At 38.1% G+C, this 25,451-nt stretch overlaps 2 protein-coding genes across 3 annotated transcripts; one reads left to right on the plus strand and one right to left on the minus strand.

The window, feature by feature from the left end:
• Positions 1 to 2,743: 2,743 nt before the first annotated feature.
• Positions 2,744 to 7,607, plus strand: LOC109804832 (auxin efflux carrier component 4). Of its 2 annotated transcripts, XM_020366707.3 has the most exons (7): positions 2,744 to 4,042; positions 4,077 to 4,335; positions 4,594 to 4,865; positions 4,999 to 5,084; positions 5,801 to 5,958; positions 6,848 to 6,924; positions 7,013 to 7,607. In XM_020366707.3, the coding sequence occupies exons 1-7, from the start codon at positions 3,012 to 3,014 to the stop codon at positions 7,077 to 7,079; spliced, it is 1,950 nt and encodes a 649-aa protein (XP_020222296.1). In that variant the 5' UTR covers positions 2,744 to 3,011; the 3' UTR covers positions 7,080 to 7,607. The 2 variants fall into 2 exon arrangements, with proteins under 2 accessions (XP_020222296.1, XP_020222295.1); XM_020366706.3 differs by having other exon boundaries at positions 2,750 to 4,320; positions 4,577 to 4,865.
• A 9,330-nt stretch (positions 7,608 to 16,937) lies between these two features.
• Positions 16,938 to 18,410, minus strand: LOC145956413 (uncharacterized). The gene has a single exon (XM_083072008.1). The coding sequence runs from the start codon at positions 18,408 to 18,410 to the stop codon at positions 16,938 to 16,940; it is 1,473 nt and encodes a 490-aa protein (XP_082928134.1).
• Positions 18,411 to 25,451: the final 7,041 nt, after the last annotated feature.

Consider the following 25,451-nt stretch of genomic DNA (forward strand, 5'->3'; position numbering starts at 1 on the left):
TAGAAGGACTTTTAAGAGCTTATTTTAGTGAAAAATATTCTTTAATTTCAACAAAGAAGCTCTCAAAGGTCCTTTTAGATTGTATCCACACAAGCTCTTTATAGCCTTGATTGGAAGAAACAAGACTTTGATTACCTATGACAACTGGGGTCATGTTCTAGAGAGTGTGAAAAACTAGATATGACAAACTATCATGATATGAAACATTTACTTTGTATATGTAATGATTGTTAATTAATTATTGAACATTTACTTAATTATAAAATTGTTATATATGTCATAGGTAGCTCACTTATGACATTTCCAACATCGATTGGTTAAGGAATAAATATGTTTCTTATGTGGGACAGCGTTGGAAGGGTTTTAAGAGTCAACTTACCAGTTCTTACATCTTTGGTGAAAATAAAGGAAAAGATCCTTGTGTAAAGTATTGATTCTTTCAATATGACTAAGTTGATTTTTTATTTTGTCTTCACCAAAACATTGTGTAAGTAACATAACTTAAAACCCATGCTTAACAAAGTAATCACCTAAGGCCTGTTAAAAAAATAATACCACAATAACATTGATTGACTACACACAAAGTCGTGTTAATGACACCTTATTTGTAAAGAAATCTATAAAAAAAAATGAGTAAATATTATAAAACCCTAGATAACAAAAGAAAATGGTAATTGTATTTTTAAATTTGTTTCATGAATCCCTTTTTCAAATCAAGCTTTGGCGTTGAAAACTAGATTGTCTTATAAATTATAGAGACAAATTATAAGAGTGCCAACAAAAAAAATGGTATAAAAAAAATATACCAAACACAAATAAATGGGGATAGAAAGGATAAGGGAGTTAATACAACAAAGTCATAATGTTTTTCTCAATTCGGAACTATATATTTACTTTTTGGCTTTCCTAGCAAGTAAATTATTAATCGTTTCAAATTGTTACATGTGCTCTTTTTCACCTCAAGTCTCTTTATGATTTTTCTTGATGCTAAATCAAGCCTCTTCATGTAATCCACTAATAGTTTAACATTGTTACAAATAATCTTTTTTTTTTTAATTTTTTATTTTAGCCTCATAGATGATGACACTTGCAAAACCTAAAAAAAAAAATACAAGAAAATAGTTGAATTGTATTTTTAAATCTATTCAAAAAAATCCTCATTTTAAATCAAGCTTCGATTTTAACCGATTAGATTGCATTATGAGTAATAGAGACAATTTATAAAAATGTATAAAATAATACTATTAAAAAGATATACCAAACTTAAATAATTGTTGATAGAAGGATAAGAGAGACAACACCACAAATTTATAATGGTTTTTTTCTTAAATAAGATTATATACAATTCTTCACATGCACCAAGTAATCTATGAACTATTTTACATTATTACAAGTATTCTTTCATTTTTACCTCTTCATAAAAACTCATACAAAAAGGACAAAAGTCTACACGTTTTCACTTTATCTCTCCTGAAAAACTCACAAACACTCACAAGCATTCTTTCTTAGCTATGTCTCTTCAAACTTTTAACAAGTTCACAAAGAAAATTTTTAAGGATAAAGTGATCCTAACCGCGACTTGTCGATAGAACTAACATTATAAATTCTAATCCAAAAACAATAGAAAAACTCTTATAAAGAGAAAATTCATATATGTATTGATTTCAAATCTTCCTTGGATGCTTACAAGAGGGTCCTATTTATAGAGTATAATAACAACCTCTCACTTAATTGAAATAAATTTTCTCTAACTCTTACTAAGTCTCCACTAAACATTTAAATTCAACTATCATTTATTTTCCACTAAGTAACCTAAAAGATATGGAAAACTATCTAATTTATTTAATAAAAATAAATAAAACAAAAATAAAATTTTTTTTAATAACTTTTAGGTCCAAAAACTAAGTAAACTATCTAATTAAAATCCAACTCATTGTAGCATCTGTAATAATTGATATTGGATTGATAAAATTCTCCAATTTCTTATTTTTAACTCTTTATTTTTTTTTAATAATTGAATCTTCTAGCAATTGAAAATTATATTTTAAAGTATTAGACGTTGAATCACTACTTTTGTAAAAGAAAAAATTTCACTCGTATACGTAATTATTTGCATGTTAACATTAATTTCTTTGACCTAAGTGTATTTATTTCTGCTCAAGTTTATTCCTCGTATAAAATAGTATGGTACTCCTTATATTCTCCTAGTATACTTTCTATGACGAATGATCCCGTAGAGTAAATGTAATGATTAAAAATGTGGTAGAGTAAATGTTCCTGAAAACATGAGCAAAAAATTTAAATTATTACCCTCCTAGTTGACTGTAGATAAAAATCTGCAATCAAATCCAACTATTTACCACCATGGCTCTACCTTGAGTTCCCTTGCACAGCTTTCCAACTTAGAGAAAAGGAAATTTGAGTAACGAAAAGGAAAGAAGAGTAAAAAGTGAAGCGAAAAACGGAAAAGGAAAAAGCAGAAGCCTCCACGTCACCCAAATTAATACGCATTCTTCCCCACCACATGGTCCATACTCCATACTCCATAGCAAGCAACTTTACCTTTATCTTAACCCACGTTGAGTCACCTTAACCATAGCAGGCGGTCACTTCCTAACCTAACCTCACACTGTTCCCTCGTGGTCCCCCAATCCCCCTAAACTCACCTCACTCATTCCCCTTTTTCAATAACACTCAAATAAAAATAAAAACTACTTATTATATATCTTTTCTCGCCGTGAGTATATAAATACATAGTTATATACATATATATCCACCTCTTCCCCTTCTATATATGACTCTATTCCCTCATGGCTCATGGCTCATAGGTTAAGTTAAACCCATGTCTTCGTAAAATTCTCTCTCTCTCACAGCAAAATCAGAAAGAAACACTGCAGTTTAGAGCAGAGACATATATCCTCTCTCAGAATCAGAACAGTTAGTTGAGTAACGGTTTTCTTAGTTTTTTCTTATTTTATTTTATTGGGAGAATTAATTAAAAGAAAAATAAAATGATTACCTGGGGCGATCTGTACACGGTGTTGACGGCCATGATTCCGCTGTACGTGGCGATGATTCTGGCGTACGGTTCGGTGCGGTGGTGGAAGATATTCTCGCCGGACCAATGCTCCGGCATAAACCGGTTCGTGGCGATCTTCGCCGTGCCGCTGCTCTCGTTCCACTTCATCTCGAGGAACAACATTTACGCCATGAACTTCCGGTTCATCGCCGCCGACACGCTCCAGAAAATCATCATGCTGTTCGCGCTGGCGATTTGGACCAACTTCACCGCCAACGGAAGCCTGGAGTGGATGATCACCATCTTCTCCCTCTCCACATTGCCGAACACGCTCGTCATGGGAATCCCGCTCCTCATCGCCATGTACGGCGACTATTACGGCAACCTCATGATCCAGGTCGTCGTTCTCCAGTGCATCATCTGGTACACGCTCCTCCTCTTCCTCTTCGAGTACCGCGGCGCCAAGCTTCTCATCATGGAGCAGTTCCCCGAAACCGCCGCCTCCATCGTCTCCTTCAAGGTCGACTCCGACGTCGTTTCGCTCGACGGAAGGGATTTTCTCGAAACCGACGCGGAAGTCGGCGACGACGGCAAGCTCCACGTCACGGTTAGAAAGTCCAACGCCTCCAGACGCTCCTTTATGATGACGCCCCGCCCTTCTAACCTCACCGGCGCCGAGATTTATAGCCTCAGCTCGTCCCGTAACCCCACGCCACGTGGCTCTAACTTCAACCACGCGGATTTCTACTCCATGATGGGGTACGCGCCGCGCCATTCTAACTTCGGCGCTGCGGATTTATACTCCGTGCAGTCCACGTCACGCGGCGTCACGCCGCGCCCCTCCAATTTCGAGGAGAACGCTGCACCCGCGCCGCAGGCTATCAGCTCCCCCAGGTTCGGGTTTTACCCTGCGGTGCAGACTGCGTACCCGGCTCCGAACCCGGAATTCTCTTCTGGCTTAACCAAGAGTGTCAGCAAGAACTCACAAACACAGCCACAGCCTCAGCCTCAGCCTCAGCCTCAGTCTCAGCCTCAGGCGCTACAGGTTCAACCTCAGGCTGCTCCTCCTCAAGTTGCTCAACCAGCCAACAGTGCTAACAAGGCCAGCCACGATGCTAAGGAGCTCCACATGTTCGTGTGGAGCTCCAGCGCGTCACCGGTTTCTGAAGCCGGCGGCCTACATGTGTTTAGTGGAGCCGATTTCGGAGCGTCCGATCAGTCCGGACGCTCCGATCAAGGTGCCAAGGAGATTAGGATGTTGGTTGCTGATGACCATACTCAAAATGGGGAAACCAATAAAGGTAGTACTAGTACTAGTACTAGATTCTTCTTTCCATATACAATTTCTTATTAAGAGATAAAAGTTCTTTTGAAGGTTGCTTTAAAAGTTTTTTTTTTTTTTTAAGTAGTGAAATTTTAAAAACGCTTATATATGATTATATCTAAAAGGTCTTTACATTAAACTAATATTATGATTGGAAACCGCAAATAGATAAAACTTCAATTTTGGTGCTTTTGTTTTTGTGAAAATGATTTTGATTTTGGTTATTGTTGAAGCTGCGCCGGAGGGAGAGTTTGCTGCGGAAGAGTTGAAGTTTCCGGGGAAAGAAGGGGAACAAGCGGAGGAAGAGGGAGAGAAAGCAGGACCTGCTGGGCTTAACAAGCTGGGTTCAAGTTCAACGGCGGAGCTGCACCCGAAAGGCGCCGGCGCCGGCGGCGCGAAACACATGCCTCCGGCGAATGTGATGACTCGACTCATACTGATTATGGTGTGGCGGAAGCTTATTCGCAACCCCAACACTTACTCTAGTCTCATTGGTGTCATTTGGTCCCTGGTGGCTTTTAGGTAAATTGACGAGTTTGTGGCCAAATTTTTAGATGGTTTTGACTTTTGAGTTTTGGGTATTACTGTAGTGTAGGGTGGTTATTTTGTGTTGACGTGGTTCTGATATATATGATTATTAATTAATTCATTGCAGGTGGCATGTGAGCATGCCGAAAATAATAGAGAAATCAATCTCCATACTGTCTGATGCTGGTCTTGGAATGGCTATGTTCAGCTTGGGTGAGTGGCCACAATGATTTCTCCAAATTCTTGTTCTTCTAATAATTCCATTCTTCCTTTATTTGCAATTCCTTTCTTCTTTAACGAAAACAGGATTATTTAAGACGACTCCCTTTTCTGGTGTAAAAACGTACATTGAAGAGAGTAACTGGTGTTCATGTGATTGTATATTTAATAATATTTTTGGTCACATGTTTTTCTTGTACTTATTACATTAAAATACAGCAGTTTGTTGAAAAATAGTAAAATGAGAATGAGATGAAGGGGGTACAGCGGCATGGGTTGAATGCGATGGTAAGATGAATCTATGAAAAGCATGGATTTGGGGGAAAGCAAGTAAGCATTTTGTGACCGTCCATTGTATTGGGGTTTGTTACCACATAACACAAGCAGATGATGTTGTTCGCTAGGCGATAGTATGGGGATTGCATAGTGATATAGTGTAATGTCCCCGACATGTGGGGTCTGGTCTTGAACAACGTCGCTATGAGGTCCATGGCGGTGGTGGGGACCGGTACCATTTTTGGACCCAAATTAGGCAAAGGTAGTTGATTTAGACGAATCAAGCAGTACTGCAAATATCTTTATCATACACAACAACTTTAAAGCATTTTCCCATTATGCCGTGGCTGTAAATTTTGGATGCCTTTTTTCTCTTTTCCCCTTTTACCCTTTCTGCTCAAAAATCATTGAGGCTCTACCTATTGCTTCTGTAGGTCTCTTCATGGCTCTTCAACCCAAGATAATTGCGTGTGGGAACTCCGTTGCTACATTTGCCATGGCTGTTCGATTCCTCACAGGTCCCGCCGTCATGGCAGCAGCTTCCATCGCTGTTGGCCTACGTGGCACCCTCTTACGTGCAGCTATTGTTCAGGTATTAACCTTGACTTCTAATCATGTTTGAGTGTGATTAATTCAACACTGTTAATTCTTATCCTTACTTGCGTGTGCAAATTACCTTAATATCTTGGAATGCTAAAAGTTAGATATTTTTATTTTCAATAGGAAACAGATTTTTGAACACCCAATACATGTCTACACCCCCATACAGATAAGAAGACCTTGAGAGATAGGAAGTGAAAAAGAAAAAGTAATTGATATACTTGAGAAAGTAAGAAATAAACAAAAATAAATAAAATTAAACGTGTCAACAGAATATTCTATATATATTTTTAATGTCTAATAACTATTAACATTTTTAAATAGTACTTTCTCTAAATTTATTTATAAAAAAATAATTAATTTTATATAGATTGAGAAAGTTCATTAAATGTATTTAATTTTCACAATATCATATAAAATATATTCTACATTTCTTAAAATATTATTAATAACATTTATATTTAATAGTACTCTTATTTATTATTATAAAAATATTTTTAAATATAAAATAAAATTAACTTAATTAAAATTTATTTATATTTTAATCTTTTTTTTGTGTGTATATAATTTTAGAAGGAGTAGTAGTTAGGAACAGTGACTGCATGGGAGATGACTGAGGTGTAATTCGAACAGTGAACAGTGAACCCCTACCTTCTAACATATTTAATTATAGGTTAAAATTTATTAGAGTGACATAAATAATATATAAATAGTGTGTTTAGATAATGTGTTATTATTGACATTTTCCTTTTACCCTATTTTATACAAAATTTTAATCGATTTTTATGTGAATGTAGTTTTAGTTATCATGTTAAGCATGATTTAAAGAAAAGAAAAAATAGAATGATAGCTTACGGATATGTAATTATTGTTGAACATAGGCTGCACTTCCACAAGGGATTGTGCCATTTGTGTTTGCCAAGGAATACAACGTTCATCCACAAATTCTTAGCACAGGGTAAGTGACTAAAATTTCTTATTTTATTTTGTTTCTCTAAAGAAAGAAGTTGACCCTTTTTTCCTGAAATTTGTAAATTTAATTGCAGGGTTATATTTGGGATGTTGATAGCTCTACCAATTACTCTACTCTACTACATACTGCTCGGTTTGTAAAATATCTATGCAGTAGTAGCCATCATACCAGGACAGAATGAATGACCTTTTATACTTTGGGAGTTAGCATGCATATGAGGATGTGGATTTTGTGAGTGGGGAGAACAAAAATCAGAAAATAGTATCCTTAAAGCAGAGGAGATCCTTGAGAGTTTCCAAAATTTTTGGAATTTTAGAAAATTTGACCAATTGGCCCAAATCCCCATAATTGTAATCTCCTGTCAAAAGTCCAAAATACACGCAATTTTCAAGAGCTGAAAGGAACAAGTACAAGTTACGGGAGACATAGCAGAGGAAAACAGGGGAAAGCTCGCATGAATAGGGTCAATGAAATCAAGAAAATGGTTCCCTCCGTATCTGCATTGTAAATTTTAATTAGAAAGTCATGTTTGTGTCATCGAGTAACAGAGACAGCTTAGCAATTGGGTAGGGGAAATGAAATTGGAATATAAGAGGAAGATTGGTTTTTTAAGTCATTTGTTTACTTCAATTTGATTATTAAACTATGGGTGTTTTTGTCTTTGATCATCCGCGGATCCCGCAATTATTTGCGTTTGTCGTTTTTCCTTAGTCACGTTATTTATTAAGCATTTTTTATCCCATGAAGTAAAAAGAGCAAAAAGCCATCTTTTTTATTTTTCTGTTGTAAAGAGAGGCAGACCCTGAAATAAAGATGGGACCATGAGACCGAGAGTTGAACTTTCGGAACATCGTCTTTCTACTGAGTGGGGATTATGTACTTTTCCTCTGAAGTTGATGGAAGGGAAAATAATACATAAATATTTATAAATTTTCAATAAAATAAAGCAGGGTCAAGAGGCAGCACAGAACTTTTAATTGTGCTTTTTGGGTAGTGATGTAGCCACAACCCTAACTAGCTAGTAACTCGTAGTCATAAGCTTTATCAATAGTTATTATGTTAAGCTAGCTAGCGTGAGAGTGGAGGTGGGTTGGTCAGCACTCAACTTTTTTACCAGGAAAACGATGGCACTTCAAACTCATATCATCCCACGTCCAATTCAATCATCCCTTACGGATCCTTCAATTATATTCATATGGTGACAGTTGTAAGGGGAAAACAACAAAAAAGAAAAAATCCTTGTTCCAAACCTTAGATGGCCCATAAAAAAGAGACTAGGTCTATGATGAGCAGAATGAAGAGCCTCCCTTTCTACTGTTTATCATTAAGATCAATGATAAGTCATTGCCAATTTGAACTTCTATTTTGTTTTTTAATTATCCTATACATGTCAAATTTTTTTTATTATTTTTAATTTCAATTGTCTATTTTCATAAGAATTTAAAAATAAAATTTATAGAATTATAGATACTAAAAAAACATGTATAAAAGCTTAAATAAGGTAATTTTAATTATAACAACTAAAAGTTAAAAGATTAAAAAATTTTAAGAACTAAGAGGTAACTAAAACTTTTTTTTAGAATAGTTCCGATTTTAAATTGAAATATAAAGAATGTTGAGTTATACTTAAACATTTTATTATTAAGGAAGACCTAACAATTAATTATGTTATTTCATATTTATGCATTATATACATTTTTTATATTACATATTTTTTTGTTAGATATAATCTTATTTAAATTAAGGGGGTGTATTGGATTAGGATTTTAAAGGACTTTTTTAGTTGAAAAAAGTTCTGTGAATTTTAAAAGACTTTGCAGGATTTTCATGACTTTTAAGATTTTGTAAGATTCCACAAGACTTTCAATCAAGATTTTAATGGATTATGCAAGACTTTTAAATTAGGATTTTAATAGATTCTATGGGACTTTGTGAACTTTGCAGAATTTCGTAAATTTTTTACATAGATAAGAGTTTAAGATTTTTTTTATACATTCAAATTTAAAAAGAGTCAAATATTAAAATAAAAAAAAAATGTCTGGATAAATAATAATAACAATAATTCTCCGTAATATCATGTCATTCTAAATAGAATTCACCCACATATTCATAGCTATATTAGTCATCCAAGCATTAGTATTTTTTCGCTCTTGCTCCTGGGTTTTAATAATAGGCTCAAAATTATGATTTTCATTGACTGGTAATGTTGAAGATGAAGGTTCATCCATCACTCCAATCGAAAATTCATCGGAATGACATTCTTTATGAAGAAAGTTATGTAGTGTCGAATATGGTAAAAATTATTCTAAACAACATTTCAAATTTTTTATAATTTGTGATTTAAAATATTTTATTTATAATTTTATAAATGATTAAAAAAAATAGTGGGACAACTACCTTACTCTCTTATAACTAAATATGTCCCTTAATTTTATATCGGTAATGAAGTAGAAATTTACAAATATCAGTTAGGAGAAAAAAAATATATCTGAAATTTGTTACAGGTACAAAATAATTTTTTTAATTTTTAATTGCTTTCAATTATTCACTCGTGAAGAAATATTTTTAGTATTGAATTCTAGGATACTGCAATGTCTTATGTTAATTTTCTTTTTTAAAATATAAAAAATCTTAATTTCATAATATAAAAATTAAAAAAAATTCATAATAAAAATAAAATAAAATAATTGTTGAGTCATAAAAGGGGAATAATAATAATAATAATAACAAATTCAAGAGAGGGAGAAAGATCGTAGTTTTTGTACTGAGAGGATTCTTCCCTCAACTAAGATCCATTCTTATCTCGAAGATCTATAGTTCATTATAGAGATCATGATATCAATTTTAGCTTTCACCTTTTTCTTTTCTTGACGCATGTTATAAAAAAATTACTACTTAAAATTTGAAATTTCAAGCATTTTTTATTTTATATAACTGAGGAACAATCTCAACTAAATAGAGTAAGTCAATTAAAGAGAACAGGGAGAAAAATAGAGCAAGTCAATGACAATATCATTTACCTATAGAAGTTTCACCAAATAGGGGAATGAAATGAGAACAGTAGTACAATATTATCTATAAGCAGTAGTGCAGTATTATTAACAAGAGAAAAAAATGGAGAAGACATGAGCATAGAAAAATAAAAGAGATGAAAAACTCACTTGAAAATTCTTGAAGCACTTAAAAAGTCACTTCAAACAATCCTCCAAAATCTTATGAGTTTGGATGGGATTGTTTTATGAATTTGGTATTTATAGATACCACTAAAAATTCCTTCAAAATCCCTTTAATACAACAATCCTTTAAAATCCCTATATTTTTTAATACCAATGGATTATTTTTAAGTTGTAAAAAGTATCAAATGAATACTAATGGATTTTAATGGATTCTTTAAAACATCTTGAAAATCCTGATTGAATACCATTGGATTGTTTTTAAGTGACATAAAATCCTGATCGAATACCAACAGACTTTTTTACTCAAAAAAAGTCTTTTAAAATCTTATGAAATCCTAAACCAATACACCCCTAAGTAAGATCACTGTAATATGTGTAGACATACATTTAATACTACTACTTATTAATAATAATAAATGAATAAATAAATAATTATCGTTTATTTAAATTAAGTAAGATCATCTTATTTGCATCGTTGTTGCCTACTTGTAATCTAGGTATGAATTTTTATCCTCTATTCCTTGTTTGATCTAGTTTTTGTTGATCTCGTTTTCTCTTGTTTTTTCTTATTTGACCCTCTTGTTTGAATTAGTTATTGGTTTTTTGTGTTTTTATTTTTTGATTTACTAGTTGGTGGTGACGAAGATGAAGAAAGGTGTGGTGTGTGGAGGAAAAAGGGTGCCACATGGAGGTGTATTGTCATTGAAATTTTTTATTTTATTCTAGGCTTCTAAGTTGATTAAAATTGAACCAAGTAGAAAGTAAGTTTTTTAACATTATCCCCAACTACGTCGACTTTAAAATCGATCTAGTAACTCCAACTTAACTAACTTTAAATCATGCTTTCTTATTAGTAACTTTAGTACTTATAATCCTCCTTTTTTTATTGGAAGTACTGTCAAATAGTAAATGTGTATACTTCTCCTAATGATGATGCAAACCTTAACTTGTCATATTGTGGGAGATTAGTCTCTCCCACTAGACCTAACACTTGTTGATTTCATCATGTAACTAATCTAAAAATTATGTTTAGTGTTGTTCTTTCCCAGATAAATTAAAAGAACACTATAACATAAATGGTATTTAGCAACATTTGAAAAATGTTACTTAATTATGTATAAATGTTGCTAATTTGTTTTAGCAACATATTATCAAATGTTGTATATAGTCTATGTTGCTAAAGACTTTTAATAACATTTTTTAAAAGTTATCAAAGTAGTATTCTTGTAACATTTTAATAATTTTTTGTAACATTTTAATGATGTTGCCAAGATTTTGATAATCTTATAAAATAATAATTAATTTTAATTTAAATATTATTACCAATTATTATATTTTTATGTCTCCTAAACTTCTAGCCTTCCTTAAGTTTTTAGGGAAAGACATTTTTAGTTAGTCACCACTAATTATATATAGAATATCAAGTTTCATTTATCTTAAGTATAACTGTTCTTACCGGAATTTGTCGTAGGGACGATCTTCCAAGTAAGATTGGTGAGCCTCCTTCGCTGGTACGCTTGATGCTCCAAGATGGGGGTGGTACCTGCAAAAGAGACTCCGATGCTAAAGTTAGGGTTTGTATGAGTAATAGTCTCGTATATGTAATGCACGTACCTTGGAGTGAATTAGGTTTGCTTTGGGCTCTGGGCCTGAGATAAGATATGATAGCGGATCTCGTCTAGGGCGAGATTTTCGGTGATCAGTGATTGGATAATGGATCTCGTATGGGCGAGATTCTCGGGAATCAGTTGTGATTCACTTGAATGCCGAGCTGACGTCGTATGATGCGTGCCCGAGATCATCTGGCATTGTGATGCCGAGCTGACGTCGTATGACACGTGCCTGAGATCATCTGGTACTGTGATGCCGAGCTTGGAGCTCGGCTTCGCGGTACGGTCAGTACACTAGCCCCCCGAGCTCCGAAGACCGTAGGTCGAGGAGTTAAGACCGAGTTCACCAGGGGGAAGTGACCCTTCGCGTATGTCCGCCTGTCAAGATGCCACGCGTGCAAAAGTCGTTTCGTATTTCGAAACGCACGTTAGTGGTCATGACGGTTATGCAATGATGGCTTCCTCTGTCATAAGGGGTCTCATTTAATGTGTGGTCAGGCGTGTCCCTTGGGTGACACATGTCGTGACCGTTTTGAAATTCTGGGGGAGAGTTTTTTCTTTTCTTTCACTCGCGCCTCTTGGCCTTTTTCACTTTGCTCTTTTCCATTCTTGTGGCTTCTTGTGCACGCTGTTGCTCTCGCTTTTCTGCTTGTCTTCCGTCTCTGTCTTCTCCGTTTCTGCTGCCATTTCTGGTAACCCCTTCGTTGTTAGGGTTAATTTCTGAGGGAGAGTACCAGGTGTTTCCTTTCTACAGTCTTCTTTTTCCTTCTTCCCCGACCTTCTTCGAGTCTTTCTCGTCTTTTCCATGGCTGGGGGAAGTGGTGCCGGTCCTTCTGCGCCTTCTCGGGGCAAGGCGCGTGGTAAGGAGGTGGCTAACGGGAAGGCCGCCGCCGAAAAGAGGGCAGACCCGCCTCCGTCTGAGGACTTGGAGCTAGGCATTCTTGGGTATGCCTGGGTTAAGCGTGAGATGGATAAGGTCGGGAGTGTGTTCAAATCGGTTTTAGAGGTCAACGCGGTTTGGAGAACACACAGAATTTGTGACCCCTCTATTTCTCGGAAGATTCGGTTGGAGCCTTGTCCGGCTGGTGAGGACGTGTACATGGGGAGCCCTACTGACCCTCCTCATTTCTACGTTTACCAGTGTTTTTCAGGGACTTAGGTGTCTGTCTTCCTTTTACTCAGTTTGAGTGTGATTTTCTGAATTACGTCAACGTGGCTCCTAGCCAGCTGCATCCCAACAGTTGGGGTTTCTTAAGGGCGTTTCAAGTCTTGTGTGTGGTTCTAGGGATAGAGGTGTCCCTTCGGGTCTTTCTCCACTTCTATCAGTTGAAGGCGGGTGCTCCGCCTTATGGCGTTCTTTCTTTGAACGGGGTAGAGATGGGGGCTTATTCACCTTGTACTCCCAGTCTTACAAGAATTACAGGCAGGGATTCTTCCGGGTTGCCCTTGTCGGCGTCGACCTTCTGGAGGATGAGGTGTTCCACATCGGCAGTTTGCCAAGATTTCTTTTTTATTGGTGCCGCGACCCGTCCGGGTTTCACGGGGTGGACCCTTCGCAGCTGACGGCTCTGGAGGTAGCCGCCATTGAGGGTCTTAAGGCACTTCCCCGGCCGCTGGACTGTAAACTCATCCTGTCGCTCGAGAATTCGGCGCATAGGGAAAGGGGCTTGGAGAGTGAGTGTTTTACATCTTGGTATTTTGTTGAGGTTCGTGTAGTCTTTCTTTGCTGACGTGCCTTATTTTCTGTCTGTAGGCCTTATAGGAAAAGACTTGTGGCTCAAGCTGAAGCCCAGCTTCGACGTGACCGAGCTCAAGGTTTCCGAGCCTCTAGAGGAGGAAGTTTCCCCTCTAAAAGTCAACCGAAAGCGAAAGAGGGGTGGGGGAGAGATCGGGGGGACCTCTGCCCCTCATGAGATAGGGGTTGCTTCCTAGGTTGTAGAAGCTAGGGTGGTGTACCTTGCTGGGAGTCCGCGGTCGGAGGGGGTCAATCGTGTGGCTGCCGAAGAGGTGGCGCCGGCTGTTGAGCCAGTCGTTCAACCCGGCGAGGTGCCGGCTCGGGCTGTTGGGCGGGTTGTCGTGGTGAGTATTTTTCTTTTGTTAGGCTTGTTTCTGTTTTCGTCATTTTTGACTTGAGGTTGTTGTCCATAGGCGGGGGATGTCGCCGGGGAAGTGGTCCGGGGTGCAATACCTGTTGCTCCTGTTGGCGAGGTAGGTCGTTAGTCCTTCTGTGGTATGTGGCGTTCTACCCTTCTGTATACTTTTGTTCTTAGAAGAGTGCTCTTTCTTTTCGCAGGCGGGGAGTGGCACTGGGGTATCTGCGCCTTCTTCTGCCGAGGTTCGTAGGGAGGGATCGAGCCCCGGGTTCCCTACCCCTGGTCCGGTCCCCAGGCCGAAGCGGCCGTACCTTGCGTATCGCTATGCGCAAGAGGGCGCGCCCATGTGGCTGGAGCACTTGAGTGCGTCGGAGGAGGTCGATTCTCTGTTGAGCGTCGCAGTGACTCCGGAAAAGTTCTTTCCGAGGGGGTCGTTGAGCACGGCCGATCAGGCGATGATCGAGTCGGCCAGGACAGTGGGAAGTTTTGATGCTGCCCAGATCTTCCTTCAGCGAGGAACGACCATTGTGGATTACTGGAAACACAAGTGGTCGAGGCAGTAGGAGGACATGACGAAGCTGAAAAGCCTTGTTCAGTCTCTGAAGGATGAGAATAAAGTCCTGAAGGGGGAGAATGAGGTTCTGACTGCTGCCCTCGGTGAAGCGAAGATGCAGGGAACCGAGCTGCAGAAGCTGGTTACCTCGTCTCAGGACGAGATGATGTCTTCTCGGGAGTAGGTTCGCTCTCTGGAAGATGAGGTCACATTTTTGATGGGCGAGCTGGTGTCGGTAACCGAGGAGTGTCTCCGCGACGAGGTTATTATTGGCAGCAAAGAGCAGGAGATTGCTGCCTAGAGAGTAGACCTGTCGTCGCTGGAGGCCGCGAAGGCGGCATTGCAGAGGAGACTTGAGGAGGTCGAGCGCTCCATCGTGATGGAGCATAAGAGGGGCTTCCTCAAGGCTGCTCGCTAGGCCAGGCTCCTTGCACCAGGATTCGACTTCTCCGGCATGCATGTGAAGAAGGTAGTTCGCTTCGGGAAGCTGGTCCAGGAGGACGACATTAAGGATAGTTCCAGCGATAATGCCTCTGTGTAGGCTAATTTTGTAATCGTAATTTATTTCAGCTTTGAACTCAAGTGTTGAATCCTGGGAATTTTGCTTGTATATATATATATATATATTTGTTACGTAAAGGTTTACATTTTACTGTAATGAGGCCGAGGTTCGGACTCGACCTTAGATTTTTGTGAAGGTTCAAACTTGACCTTAATAAATCGAGGTTCAGACTTGACCTTAGATTTTCGTGAAGGTTCAAACTTGGCCTTAATAAACCGAGGTTCAGACTCGACCTTAGATTTTCGTGAAGGTTCAAACTTGACCTTAATAAACCGAGGTTCGGACTCGACCTTAGATTTTCGTGAAGTGTCAAACTTGGCCTTAATAAACCGAGGTTCGGACTCGACCTTAGATTTTTGTGAAGGTTCAAACTTGACCTTAATAAATCGAGGTTCGGACTCGACCTTAGATTTTCGTGAAGGTTCAAACTTGACCTTAATAAACCGAGGTTCGGACTCGACCTTAGATTTTCGTGAAGGTTTGACCTTAATAAACCAAGGTTCGGACTCGACCTTAGATTTTCGTGAAGGTTCAAACTTGACCTTAATAAACCGAGGTTCGGACTCGACCTTAGATTTTCGTGAAGTGTCAAACCTGGCCTTAATAAACCGAGGTTCGGACTCGACCTTAGATTTTTGTGAAGGTTCAAACTTGACCTTAATAAACCGAGGTTCGGACTCGACCTTAGATTTTCGTGAAGGTTCAAACTTGACCTTAATAAACCGAGGTTCAGACTCGACCTTAGATTTTTGTGAAGGTTCAAACTCGACCTTAATAAACCGAGGTTCAGACTCGACCTTAGATTTTCGTGAAGGTTCAAACTCGACCTTAATAAACCGAGGTTCAGACTCGACCTTAGATTTTCGTGAAGGTTCAAACTTGACCTTAATAAACCGAGGTTCGGACTCGACCTTCATTTGAGGTTAGGCGTAAAATGATGCGAAAAAGATGTAAGTTGAATGGAATGAGTCATTTTATTGATTATGTAAATGTGCCTCGTTAAAAACCCTCTCAGCCAAAACCCATCTTTCTATTTTTTGGGACAAAAGATTGAGGTGGGAAAAGAGTGCACATCTCATTCATACAGAGTTCAACTATAATAAAACTTGAGATGCGTAGCATTCCAAGTTCACAGTATAGGTTTTTCGCTGAGCTCCTCTAGTCGGTAGGCCCCATTCTCCAGGACTTCTGTAACTCGGAACGGGCTACCCCAAGTGGGTGCGAGCTTCCCATCTGTCGTGTCTTTCCGTGCTTCGCCTAGCAATCGCCACACCAAGTCGCCTGCTCGGAAAGATCGAGGTTTTACTCGGGTGTTATATCGTCGGGATGTCGGAGCTTGCAAGCTTCCTCGTGGATTCGAGCTTCGTCTCTGAGCTCGTCCACTAGATCGAGGTCGGCTGCCAGTTCTTGGGCATTCTGTTCGCCGTTGAAGACTTGGCGTCTGTGGGATGCTTCGCCGACTTCTACCGGGATCATTGCGTCGGCTCCGTAGGTCAGCCGGTAGGGCGTCTCTTGCGTGGTTGACTGAGGGGTGCAATGATACGCCCAGAGGATGCTGGGGAGTTCCTCGGGCCACTGCCCTTTGGCGTTTCCCAGTCGCTTTTTAAGCTCCCGGAGGATGATTTTGTTGGCAGCTTCAGCCTGACCGTTGGTCTGGGGGTGTTCCACCGAGGTCGCAAGGTGTTTGATCCCGAGTTCGCGGAGGAAGTCCTCGAAATTCTGTGCAATGAACTGTCTGCCATTGTCAGTGACGAGGGCGTGGGGAATTCCGAACCTGCAAATGATATTTATCCAGGTGAACTTCCGCACGTTCTCGATGGTGATCTTGGCGAGTGGGCATGCCTCGATCCATTTGGTGAAGTAATCAATCGCTACCAAGAGGAACTTTAGTTGGCCCTTCGCGGGGGGGAATGGCCCGAGGATGTCCATTCCCCACTGGGAGAAAGGCCATGCCGACATCATGTGGTGGAGAGTTTCAGGCGGCTGTCGGTGTGCGTTGCCGAATTACTGGCATTCCTTGCATTTTTGGACGTGGGCTTGGCAGTCCGACTTCAGGGTGGGCCAGTAGTACCCAGCTCGGAGTACTCTAGTCGCCATTGAGCGCGCGCCGGAGTGCATGCCGCATATCCCCTGGTGAACTTCCCTGATGACATAGGCTGCCTGAGACGCCGTCAGGCATTTGAGCAGTGGAGAGGAAATGCCACGCTTGAATAACTCATCCCCAATAATGATGAACTTGGCTGATCTCATCCTTATCTTCCGAGCTTCGTCTTTATCCTCGGGCAGGACTTCATTGTTGCTGACACCAACGATTTTGTCGTCTAGGCTGGGCGAGTGCAAGGTTTCCTGGATGATGGTCCAGTGCTGCCCGGGTCTTTTGGTGTTGGCGAGCTTCGATAGGAGGTCTGCGCGGGTGTTCTGCTCTCGCGGCACGTGTTTTATGGTGAATTCGTCGAAGGATGAGATCTGGCGGGACGCAGTGTGAAAGTACCGCTGTAGCATAGTATCCTTTGCCTGGTACGTCCCACTAAGCTGCTCCACCATGAGTTTTGAGTCGCTATTGCAACTCACTCTCCGAGCTCCGAGGTTGCGAGCTAGCCTCAGGCCTGCAAGAAGTGCCTCGTACTCCGCCTGGTTATTAGTCACCTTGAAGCCGAACTTGAGGGATTTCTCCAAGGCGACTTGGTTTGGCCCTTCTAGGATGATACCTGCACCACCACCTTTGGAGTTGGAGGACCCGTCAACATTCAAAGTCCATACCTGGGGTTCCTCGGCAGTAGTTGGCGTGAGCTCGGCTATGAAGTCGGCTAAGCATTGGGCCTTCAGGGGTCCGCGACTTTCGTATTGGATGCCGAACTCGGATAGTTCTACTGACCAGGCGATCATGCGTTCGACGAGTTCGGGCTTTCGCAGGATTTGCTTGATGGGATAATCAGTTTTGACTACCACCTGGTGGCTCTGGAAGTAAGGTCGGAGCCGCCGGGCCGCGGTGACAAGCGCCAATTCCAGTTTTTCGATCATTTGGTATCTTCTTTCCGCGTCCTGGAGAACTCGGCTGATGAAGTAGATAGGTGTCTGTACCTTTTGGTGCTCTTGTACGATGACTGCACTAATGGCGTTTTCGGCTACTTCCAGGTAGAGGAGGAGGTCGGTGTTGTGATCTGGCCTCTGTAGGATCGGTGGGGTTGTGAGAAAAGATTTGAACTCTTCGCACTGATCTGTCCACAGGAAACCCTTTGGTTTTTTTAACAGGGTGAAGATTGGTCCTGCCTTCTCCGCGAGTTTGGGGATGAATCGGGACAGCGATACTAACCGTCCGGCTAGGCGTTGGACCTCTTTCACCGTTTGTGGGCTCTGCATCTGGATGATGGCTTTACATTTCTCGGGGTTGGCCTCAATCCCTCTGCTCGTAATCATGAAGCCAAGGAACTTACCTCCTTGGACACCGAAGACGCACTTCTCCGGATTGAGGCGCATGTTATGCTTCCTGACCTGGGCGAATACTTCGTTCGTCGTGAGCATCGGATCTCGGATCAAGGTCGGAGACTTCTTCGTGGCTGGTGTGAGCTGTAGTGGTGGTGTTGCTCTTGCATTGTTCACCGAGTGGGGCAACTTTCAGGCTTTCAGTATAGCATTGTTGTGCCACCTTTTGGTTTGCTTTGACGGAGATAATCTTCCCATCATGTCCTGGGAACTTCATGGTGAGGTGCGGGGTAGACACCACCGCTCCGAGCTGATTCAAGGTTGGCCTACCAATGATGATGTTATAGGAGGCGTCGGCTTCCACGAGGAGGTACCGAACCATGACCCGCCTTGAATCCGGAGGTGCTCCGAAAGTGGTTAGTAAGTCCACGTATCGCCGGGTGTGAACGCTCCTTCCTGCAAAACCGACTAGGGGTTCTGTGTGAGGTTGTATGAGAGAGTGGGGAATGTCTAACCTGAGAAATGTTGGCCAATATAGGATGTCGGCCGAGCTCCCTTGGTCGACCAGGGTCTTGTGAACCTCCCAATTAGTTAACGTCACGGCTATAACCATGGGGTCATCCTGGTTGGGGTTGACCCCGGCATAGTCGTCGTCGGTGAAAGTGATCGTCGGCGAGCTCTGATGTGAAGCAGAGGTAGTGAAGTCTACGCGGTTGACATTGCGCAGGTGTTTTTTCCGGGCCGAGCTGCTGGCGCCCCCTCCTGCGAAACCTCCTGCGATTGTACTGACTACTCCCCGCAGGGGAGTTGATTCTGCTTCCTGGTTTACCTCGCCTCGCATTGCTCCGTCGGGGTTGAGTTGAGAGCCGGAGGGGCGATCAGAGTGTTGCCGCTGGGGTTGAGCGCGAACCCTCTTGTTTTCCGCGCAGAGCCGCTAGGTCAACTTCATTAGTGGTTCGTATTGCGGCCAGGTCGGCTTCGTGCTTGGCACGCATGTTGCGCAGGTCAATGTCATGTTGCTGGCGCATCTGTTCGACTTGGTCGATCAGCCTTCTCAAGGTTGCAGCATCGCCGTCCATGGTGACTGAGTGTTCAGCGTCCTTTGTTGCACGTCTGTTGTGGCTTCTGGTGAATACCATACGGGTGGCCGATAAGAGCTGTCTCAATCGGCCCCACGGTGGGCGCCAAATGTTCTTACCGAAATTTGTCGTAGGGACGATCTTCCAAGTAAGATTGGTGAGCCTCCTTCGCTGGTACGCTTGATGCTCCAAGATGGGGGTGGTACCTGTAAAAGAGACTCCGATGCTAAAGTTAGGGTTTGTATGAGTAATAATCTCGTATATGTAATGCACGTACCTTGGAGTGAATTAGGTTTGCTTTGGGCTCTGGGCCTGAGATAAGATATGATAGCGGATCTCGTCTGGGGCGAGATCTTCGGTGATCAGTGATTGGATAATGGATCTCGTATGGGCGAGATTCTCGGGAATCAGTTGTGATTCACTTGAATGCCGAGCTGACGTCGTATGATGCGTGCCCGAGATCATCTGGCACTGTGATGCCGAGCTGACATCGTATGACGCGTGCCCAAGATCATCTGGTACTGTGATGCCGAGCTTGGAGCTCGGCTTCGCGATACGGTCAGTACAATAACTATATGAGTATATATACTCTTTATGAGTCATTAATCTATTCGATGTGGGACTTTAATTATGAGTTACAATTAGATATAAGAGAAATATACTTTTTTTTACTCGATGTGGGACTTTGACTTTAGAAGCAATTATAGTAACATTTTTCAAAAAAATGTTGCAAAATAACTTATGTAAATTTTTTTTACTCAATATGGGATTTTGATTTTGAAAACAATTAGAAAGAATAATATTGGAATAAAAAATGTTACTCTACCTATAATGACATTTTTCAAAAAAGTGTTACAAAATAACATATTTATTTAATATATAGTAACATTTTAACAAATGTAAACAAGAAAATGTTGCTAAAGGATTAAAATCTAGTACTGAAAGTTATATATTAACACCAATTATATTGTGGTTTGTGAAGTCAAAATAATACAAATATTTTTTATATTGTAATTTTTGTAGTATTTCTTATGTATAAAAATTTATACAATGTTATTTAAAATAATACAACAACTTGTATGTAATGATATGTATAATATTATCTTATATTTTAAATGTAGAATGTCAGATGGTGTAAAATTTGATTTTATTTAAAACCTTCGGTTTAAAAAAAATTTAAGAAATAATTTCAACTATTTTTTTCTTTTAAGGCTTGGTATAAAATAAATATAAAACAGAAAAAAAGTGATAAGAGTTTTAGACATAAGATTTTTATTTTGGTTTCTTTCCCTAACATAGACTATTTTTGTTTCTTGACTTCAATTAAAAAATTTCACTAGAAACATAGATGCTATAAGGAAATTCTAATTTCTCTCAAGTCAATTATTCTTTACACTTGTCTCTTCAAAGTATTCTTTTAATTGTTCTTGTATGTAGGTCTTATTAGGCGTCATACAACTAAACTTGGTAAGAAAGGAGGACAAAAAAAAATTGTCAATAGGCTCAATAAATGCTTGATTCGATAACTTACAAGGATTTATCTCACTAACAATGTATTTGGAATATAACTAATTTTGAAGTAGACCAACATTCAACTAAATATAACACAACACACTTCTTTGTTTCTCCATTGGAATATGTAAGCGACTGTTTAGAGCCTCCAAAATGGTAATCAAACACACTAAGATATTTGTAATAAATACGAATAATGAATTTCTTTTTCTTTTTATATATGTTTTTCTTTTGCATCTAACAATGGGTCGAGTTCAATATTTATCTCATTTACCACATTATTTGAGTTATTAGGCCTTAAAAAAGTTTTTGACAAACTTGTAGATTTCTCTGCATATCACTACAAAAAATATTACTTATAGTAACATACAAAGTGTTTCTATAGATACAATATATGTATGTACAAAATCAATTTGACATCTACCCATACACAATTTTAGTGTTGATATTGAGTGCAATTCAATGACATATATTGTGTGTCACTATAGCCTGTGCTTACACTTTTTAACATTTATGAGAATATATTTACTAACATATACCAACATAAGAAGTTTTTAGCAACTAGTATTATATTATTATAGGATATGTGTCACTATAAGACAATTTTTTTTTTAAATGTGTTAACATCACTTTAGATCAACCATCTTTCTTTCTTTTTTATATTCAAAACTTTAATCTTTATTTTATTGATATGGATTAAGGACACTTACGACCATAAGTTCTTAATAGCAGACCTTTATCCCCAAGTTTCTAAGATACTTTTTTAGGATTTTATTAACTTTTTACTTTCATGATCAATTTCACTTTCTAGATATTTAATAGTATTGATAATATTTTTTTATCAGGTTTAAAACTAGTTTCTAAGTTTTCTTAATAGAACGCACATTAAAAAAAATGAAAGTATGCTAAAGGGAATGACATCAAATAACTACAATCATTATGCTTTAATCAAAAGATTAATTAGCATAAACTACTTAGAAACTTAGTAGAACGAGCTAAAAAAATTTGACTTATGAAACACCCAAAAGCTTCCCAAAGTGAGGCTTATTTGAAAGAAATCTATTGTGAGCAAGATCAAAGATATTGATTCTATTGAAGCACATACAATATAAGTAACTCCTATTCTCATAATTGAGGTTCTTTATAATTGAAAGAGTAGTATACATTATAAGATTATGCAAGATCCTACTTAGATAGGTTCATATTAAAAACATGAAAAATCTCGACAGAAAATTGTTGAGCTACAAAATGGTATGAGATACATCATAAGAAGTAAAGAAAAATATCCTTCATAATCTCATGGTCACTAGGGATCACAAAAATATACTTAATCAGGCATCCAAGTATTCTTTAAACTTAAAACCTTTTTAGACTTCCCAACTAAACACAAAGTTTAATAAAGGGTAAGTAACTAAGGTTTCATCTTCTTTAAGACGCAATACAACAGTTGAAAAAAAAAACATTGTATATATATATAATGAACACAAGATTTGGCATTTTGAAAATTATAGTTATATACTTCTCTGTTGATCAAACTTCATATTTATAGATAGTTTTAGAAGAGGATTGTTGAAAGTCGTTCAATTTATCCTTGTAGGGTTATTTAGTCTATTTTATTTGTTTTAAAGAAGTGTTTGTTAGCGTCATTAATGTTTGTATTAATTTTTTTACCAAAATGTCATTTATTAGCTAATATTTGGAGCTACTTTTCATTTTTTTTTTCAAAATTGAAAATCATGCCTTTTGTGGAAAACATATACGTGAGTTAATTTTATCTTTTTATGAGCATGTGTTTCTCAAAAGAGAGTTTTATCTTATTTTGTTTGAAATTCATTCAACTTCTTTAAAGGTTTTGTTGATCTCTAAGATGTTTGAGGATTAATGATTTGTTAATACAAACAATAAAGGCATACAATTGTATTTGTAGGAACATTTAATAATGTAATAAATGTTATCATCTTATAGACAATATGTTTCATTTGCTTTGAAAGCATACCATTTTTGGTTGTTTAGTGAAAACTTAATGTCTCATATATAAATTGCCTAATGTATTATATGTTAAAAAATGTTTGTTTGTTGTTATTAAAACATAAGCTTTTAAGAGTACTTAATTCTTTATTTTTTTTAACACGTGCTTTAACCAAATAATAAATAAAAGTGTGTGAGTATATCCAAATATAAATTCTTACAAACGTGTGTATGAAAGTATTATGTAAAATTTAACTCTTCTAAGATTAAAAGATATTTACTTTTCTTTATAGAATAAAGTAAGGAATTAACCCTTGATCTAAATAAATATATAATTTATAAAATATGTACATGTATTTTATCATATTCTTAATCAAAAATTTTCAAATTTAGAATTATAGTTTATCATTTTATTTTAAAAGTGAACTTCTCCTTATAGAATGATCAAATTCATTATTATTAAGATTTTGTTTGGGTTTACATTGAAACTAAAATTTTGGTAGGTTCCACATTGAACCACTTGCATATGTTCAATCCTATAAATTTTATGCTCAAGATGTCTAATCCTCAACATAAGGGAAGTGTGTTGCATATTCCATATCAACTAGTGATTAGGTCAAAATAGTGTTTATAAGTGAGGAGTAATCCTCAAGTTACAAACTAATTTTGTAAGGTTGAGTTAGACTTCGTAACATGCAAACTTGCAAACAAAACTGCACTTCATGAACTGTCTTTCCTTCTCAACATGGTAGTTGAATCAGGATACACATGGTGTATTGAAAAGCTTATTTTCTAAATAATTAATCAAATTGTTCCATGAATCATAAGATTCATGATGAATAATAAAACATAGCATATATATATATATATATATATATATATATATATATATATATATATATATATATATATATATATAACATAAGATTCATGATGAATAATAAAAGGACCTAGGAGCATTTTAACATAAAGAAACATATGAAAAATGAAAACATACACACATATTTACTATTGCACAATTCAACAATAAAGCCTAAAAAAACCCAGTGTTGTTGCTGCATAAATTCTTAAAATGATGGTGTTTTTCTAAACAAATTCAACAATATATCCACCCCAAAAAACTAGTGTTGTTGCTTGCATAAATTCAGCAAATAATGGTTGTTGCTACCACACAAATTTAGCAGTATAACCTCAAAATAAAAACAAAAAACTCCTATCAAAGATCATTCATCATCCCCAAGATCAACATCACTCCAAGTCATCTTCATCTTCCAATATCAAAAGTTCTTCCCCTTCTTCATTGTTTTCAATTTCATCCTTATAAACTATTATGAATTTTTCCTCCTTATCAGTCTTGGCATTTAAGTTTCTTGAACCTATATAATTAAAAGAAAAGAATAAAAGTCTACTTTTATTTCTAACTTCAAAATATAAATAATTACATCTCTTCCTTTTATTGTTTGGGGCTCCCTCATCAACATTAAAACACTCAACTTTTCAATGATTTATTCGTCATCTAATTCAATATCCTACAAGCAAATGGGATCATAGGAATCTCCCTTCTCTACTTTTTTTCCTCGTCTCAAGTTAAAGATTATATTTAATATACACAGGTGTTTGAAAAGTATTTCCTTAACATCATCCAAACCACTTGGTATTAGGACTCACATTTGTCTTTGTTCCAGCAACACAAAAACAAGGAACTAACAAGGGACCAACACAAACCGACAAGGGAACACCACAACCCAACATTTCAACCTAGCAGCTGAAAACTCACCAACTAGTATACACCACAAACCAACAACAAAAATAAGGAGCCAACCTTCAAGTAGCAGGACAAACAAAAGAGAAAAGAAAATTAGAAGAAGACAAGTGTGTTTCAGACAAGGGGGCCAGGTTAGGCTCATTGGGTGGGGGGTTTAGATGAATTTTGGGGGCAATCATTTTTTAGGGTTTTAAAACTAGGACACGTGTGACCTAACCTGCTTTGGGTGCATCTAAAATATTGTTAAGATTCAATTACTAATGCATCTAAGCAAGTCTCAACAATGTATATCACTTTATGTGGAATATCAAGAATCAATCAATACAGCTAATCAAGCCCATGTTAGCTTTTTCCAACCATCAACGAATCAAGATTATGGAACACCCAAATGATAGTTCCAAGAGCAACAAAAAAATAAAAACTTTTCGACAGTAACACTCACAAAGTTTGGGTGCATTGGTGAGGCATAATAAAAACACAAAAATGTAAAAACCTAAACAAAGATAATGTGAGAAGCTAAAGGCATACTACACGGCAAAAGAAGTCGTAAAAACCTGGGTGCGAACAGTGGAAGAGACCCAAGAACCTTGTAGTGTTGCGAACGACGGTGGAGGATATGCAAGGACAATAGAATCAGTCGCAAACAATTTTGGAGGAAACACATGCAGTGGGTGTCCATTGCTGTGGATGAAGAGAAGAAGAGAAGATGAAGTAACTTGACTGTGAATAATGAGTGTGTAGAATAGGCGCGTAATGTTATTTGTATGAATA

Source organism: Cajanus cajan, chromosome 3, assembly GCF_000230855.2.
Source record: "Cajanus cajan strain Asha chromosome 3, NIPB_CcT2T_4, whole genome shotgun sequence".
NCBI lineage: Eukaryota > Viridiplantae > Streptophyta > Magnoliopsida > Fabales > Fabaceae > Cajanus > Cajanus cajan.

Coding starts and splice junctions, on each gene's coding strand:
- LOC145956413 (XM_083072008.1), bottom strand. CDS start 18,410: ATGCGCCTCAATCCGGAGAAGTGCGTCTTCGGTGTCCAAGGAGGTAAG.
- LOC109804832 (XM_020366706.3), top strand. CDS start 3,012: ATGATTACCTGGGGCGATCTGTACACGGTGTTGACGGCCATGATTCCG. Junction 4,866..4,998: donor TGGTCCCTGGTGGCTTTTAG/GTAAATTGACGA, acceptor AATTCATTGCAG/GTGGCATGTGAGCATGCCGA. Junction 5,085..5,800: donor AATGGCTATGTTCAGCTTGG/GTGAGTGGCCAC, acceptor TTGCTTCTGTAG/GTCTCTTCATGGCTCTTCAA.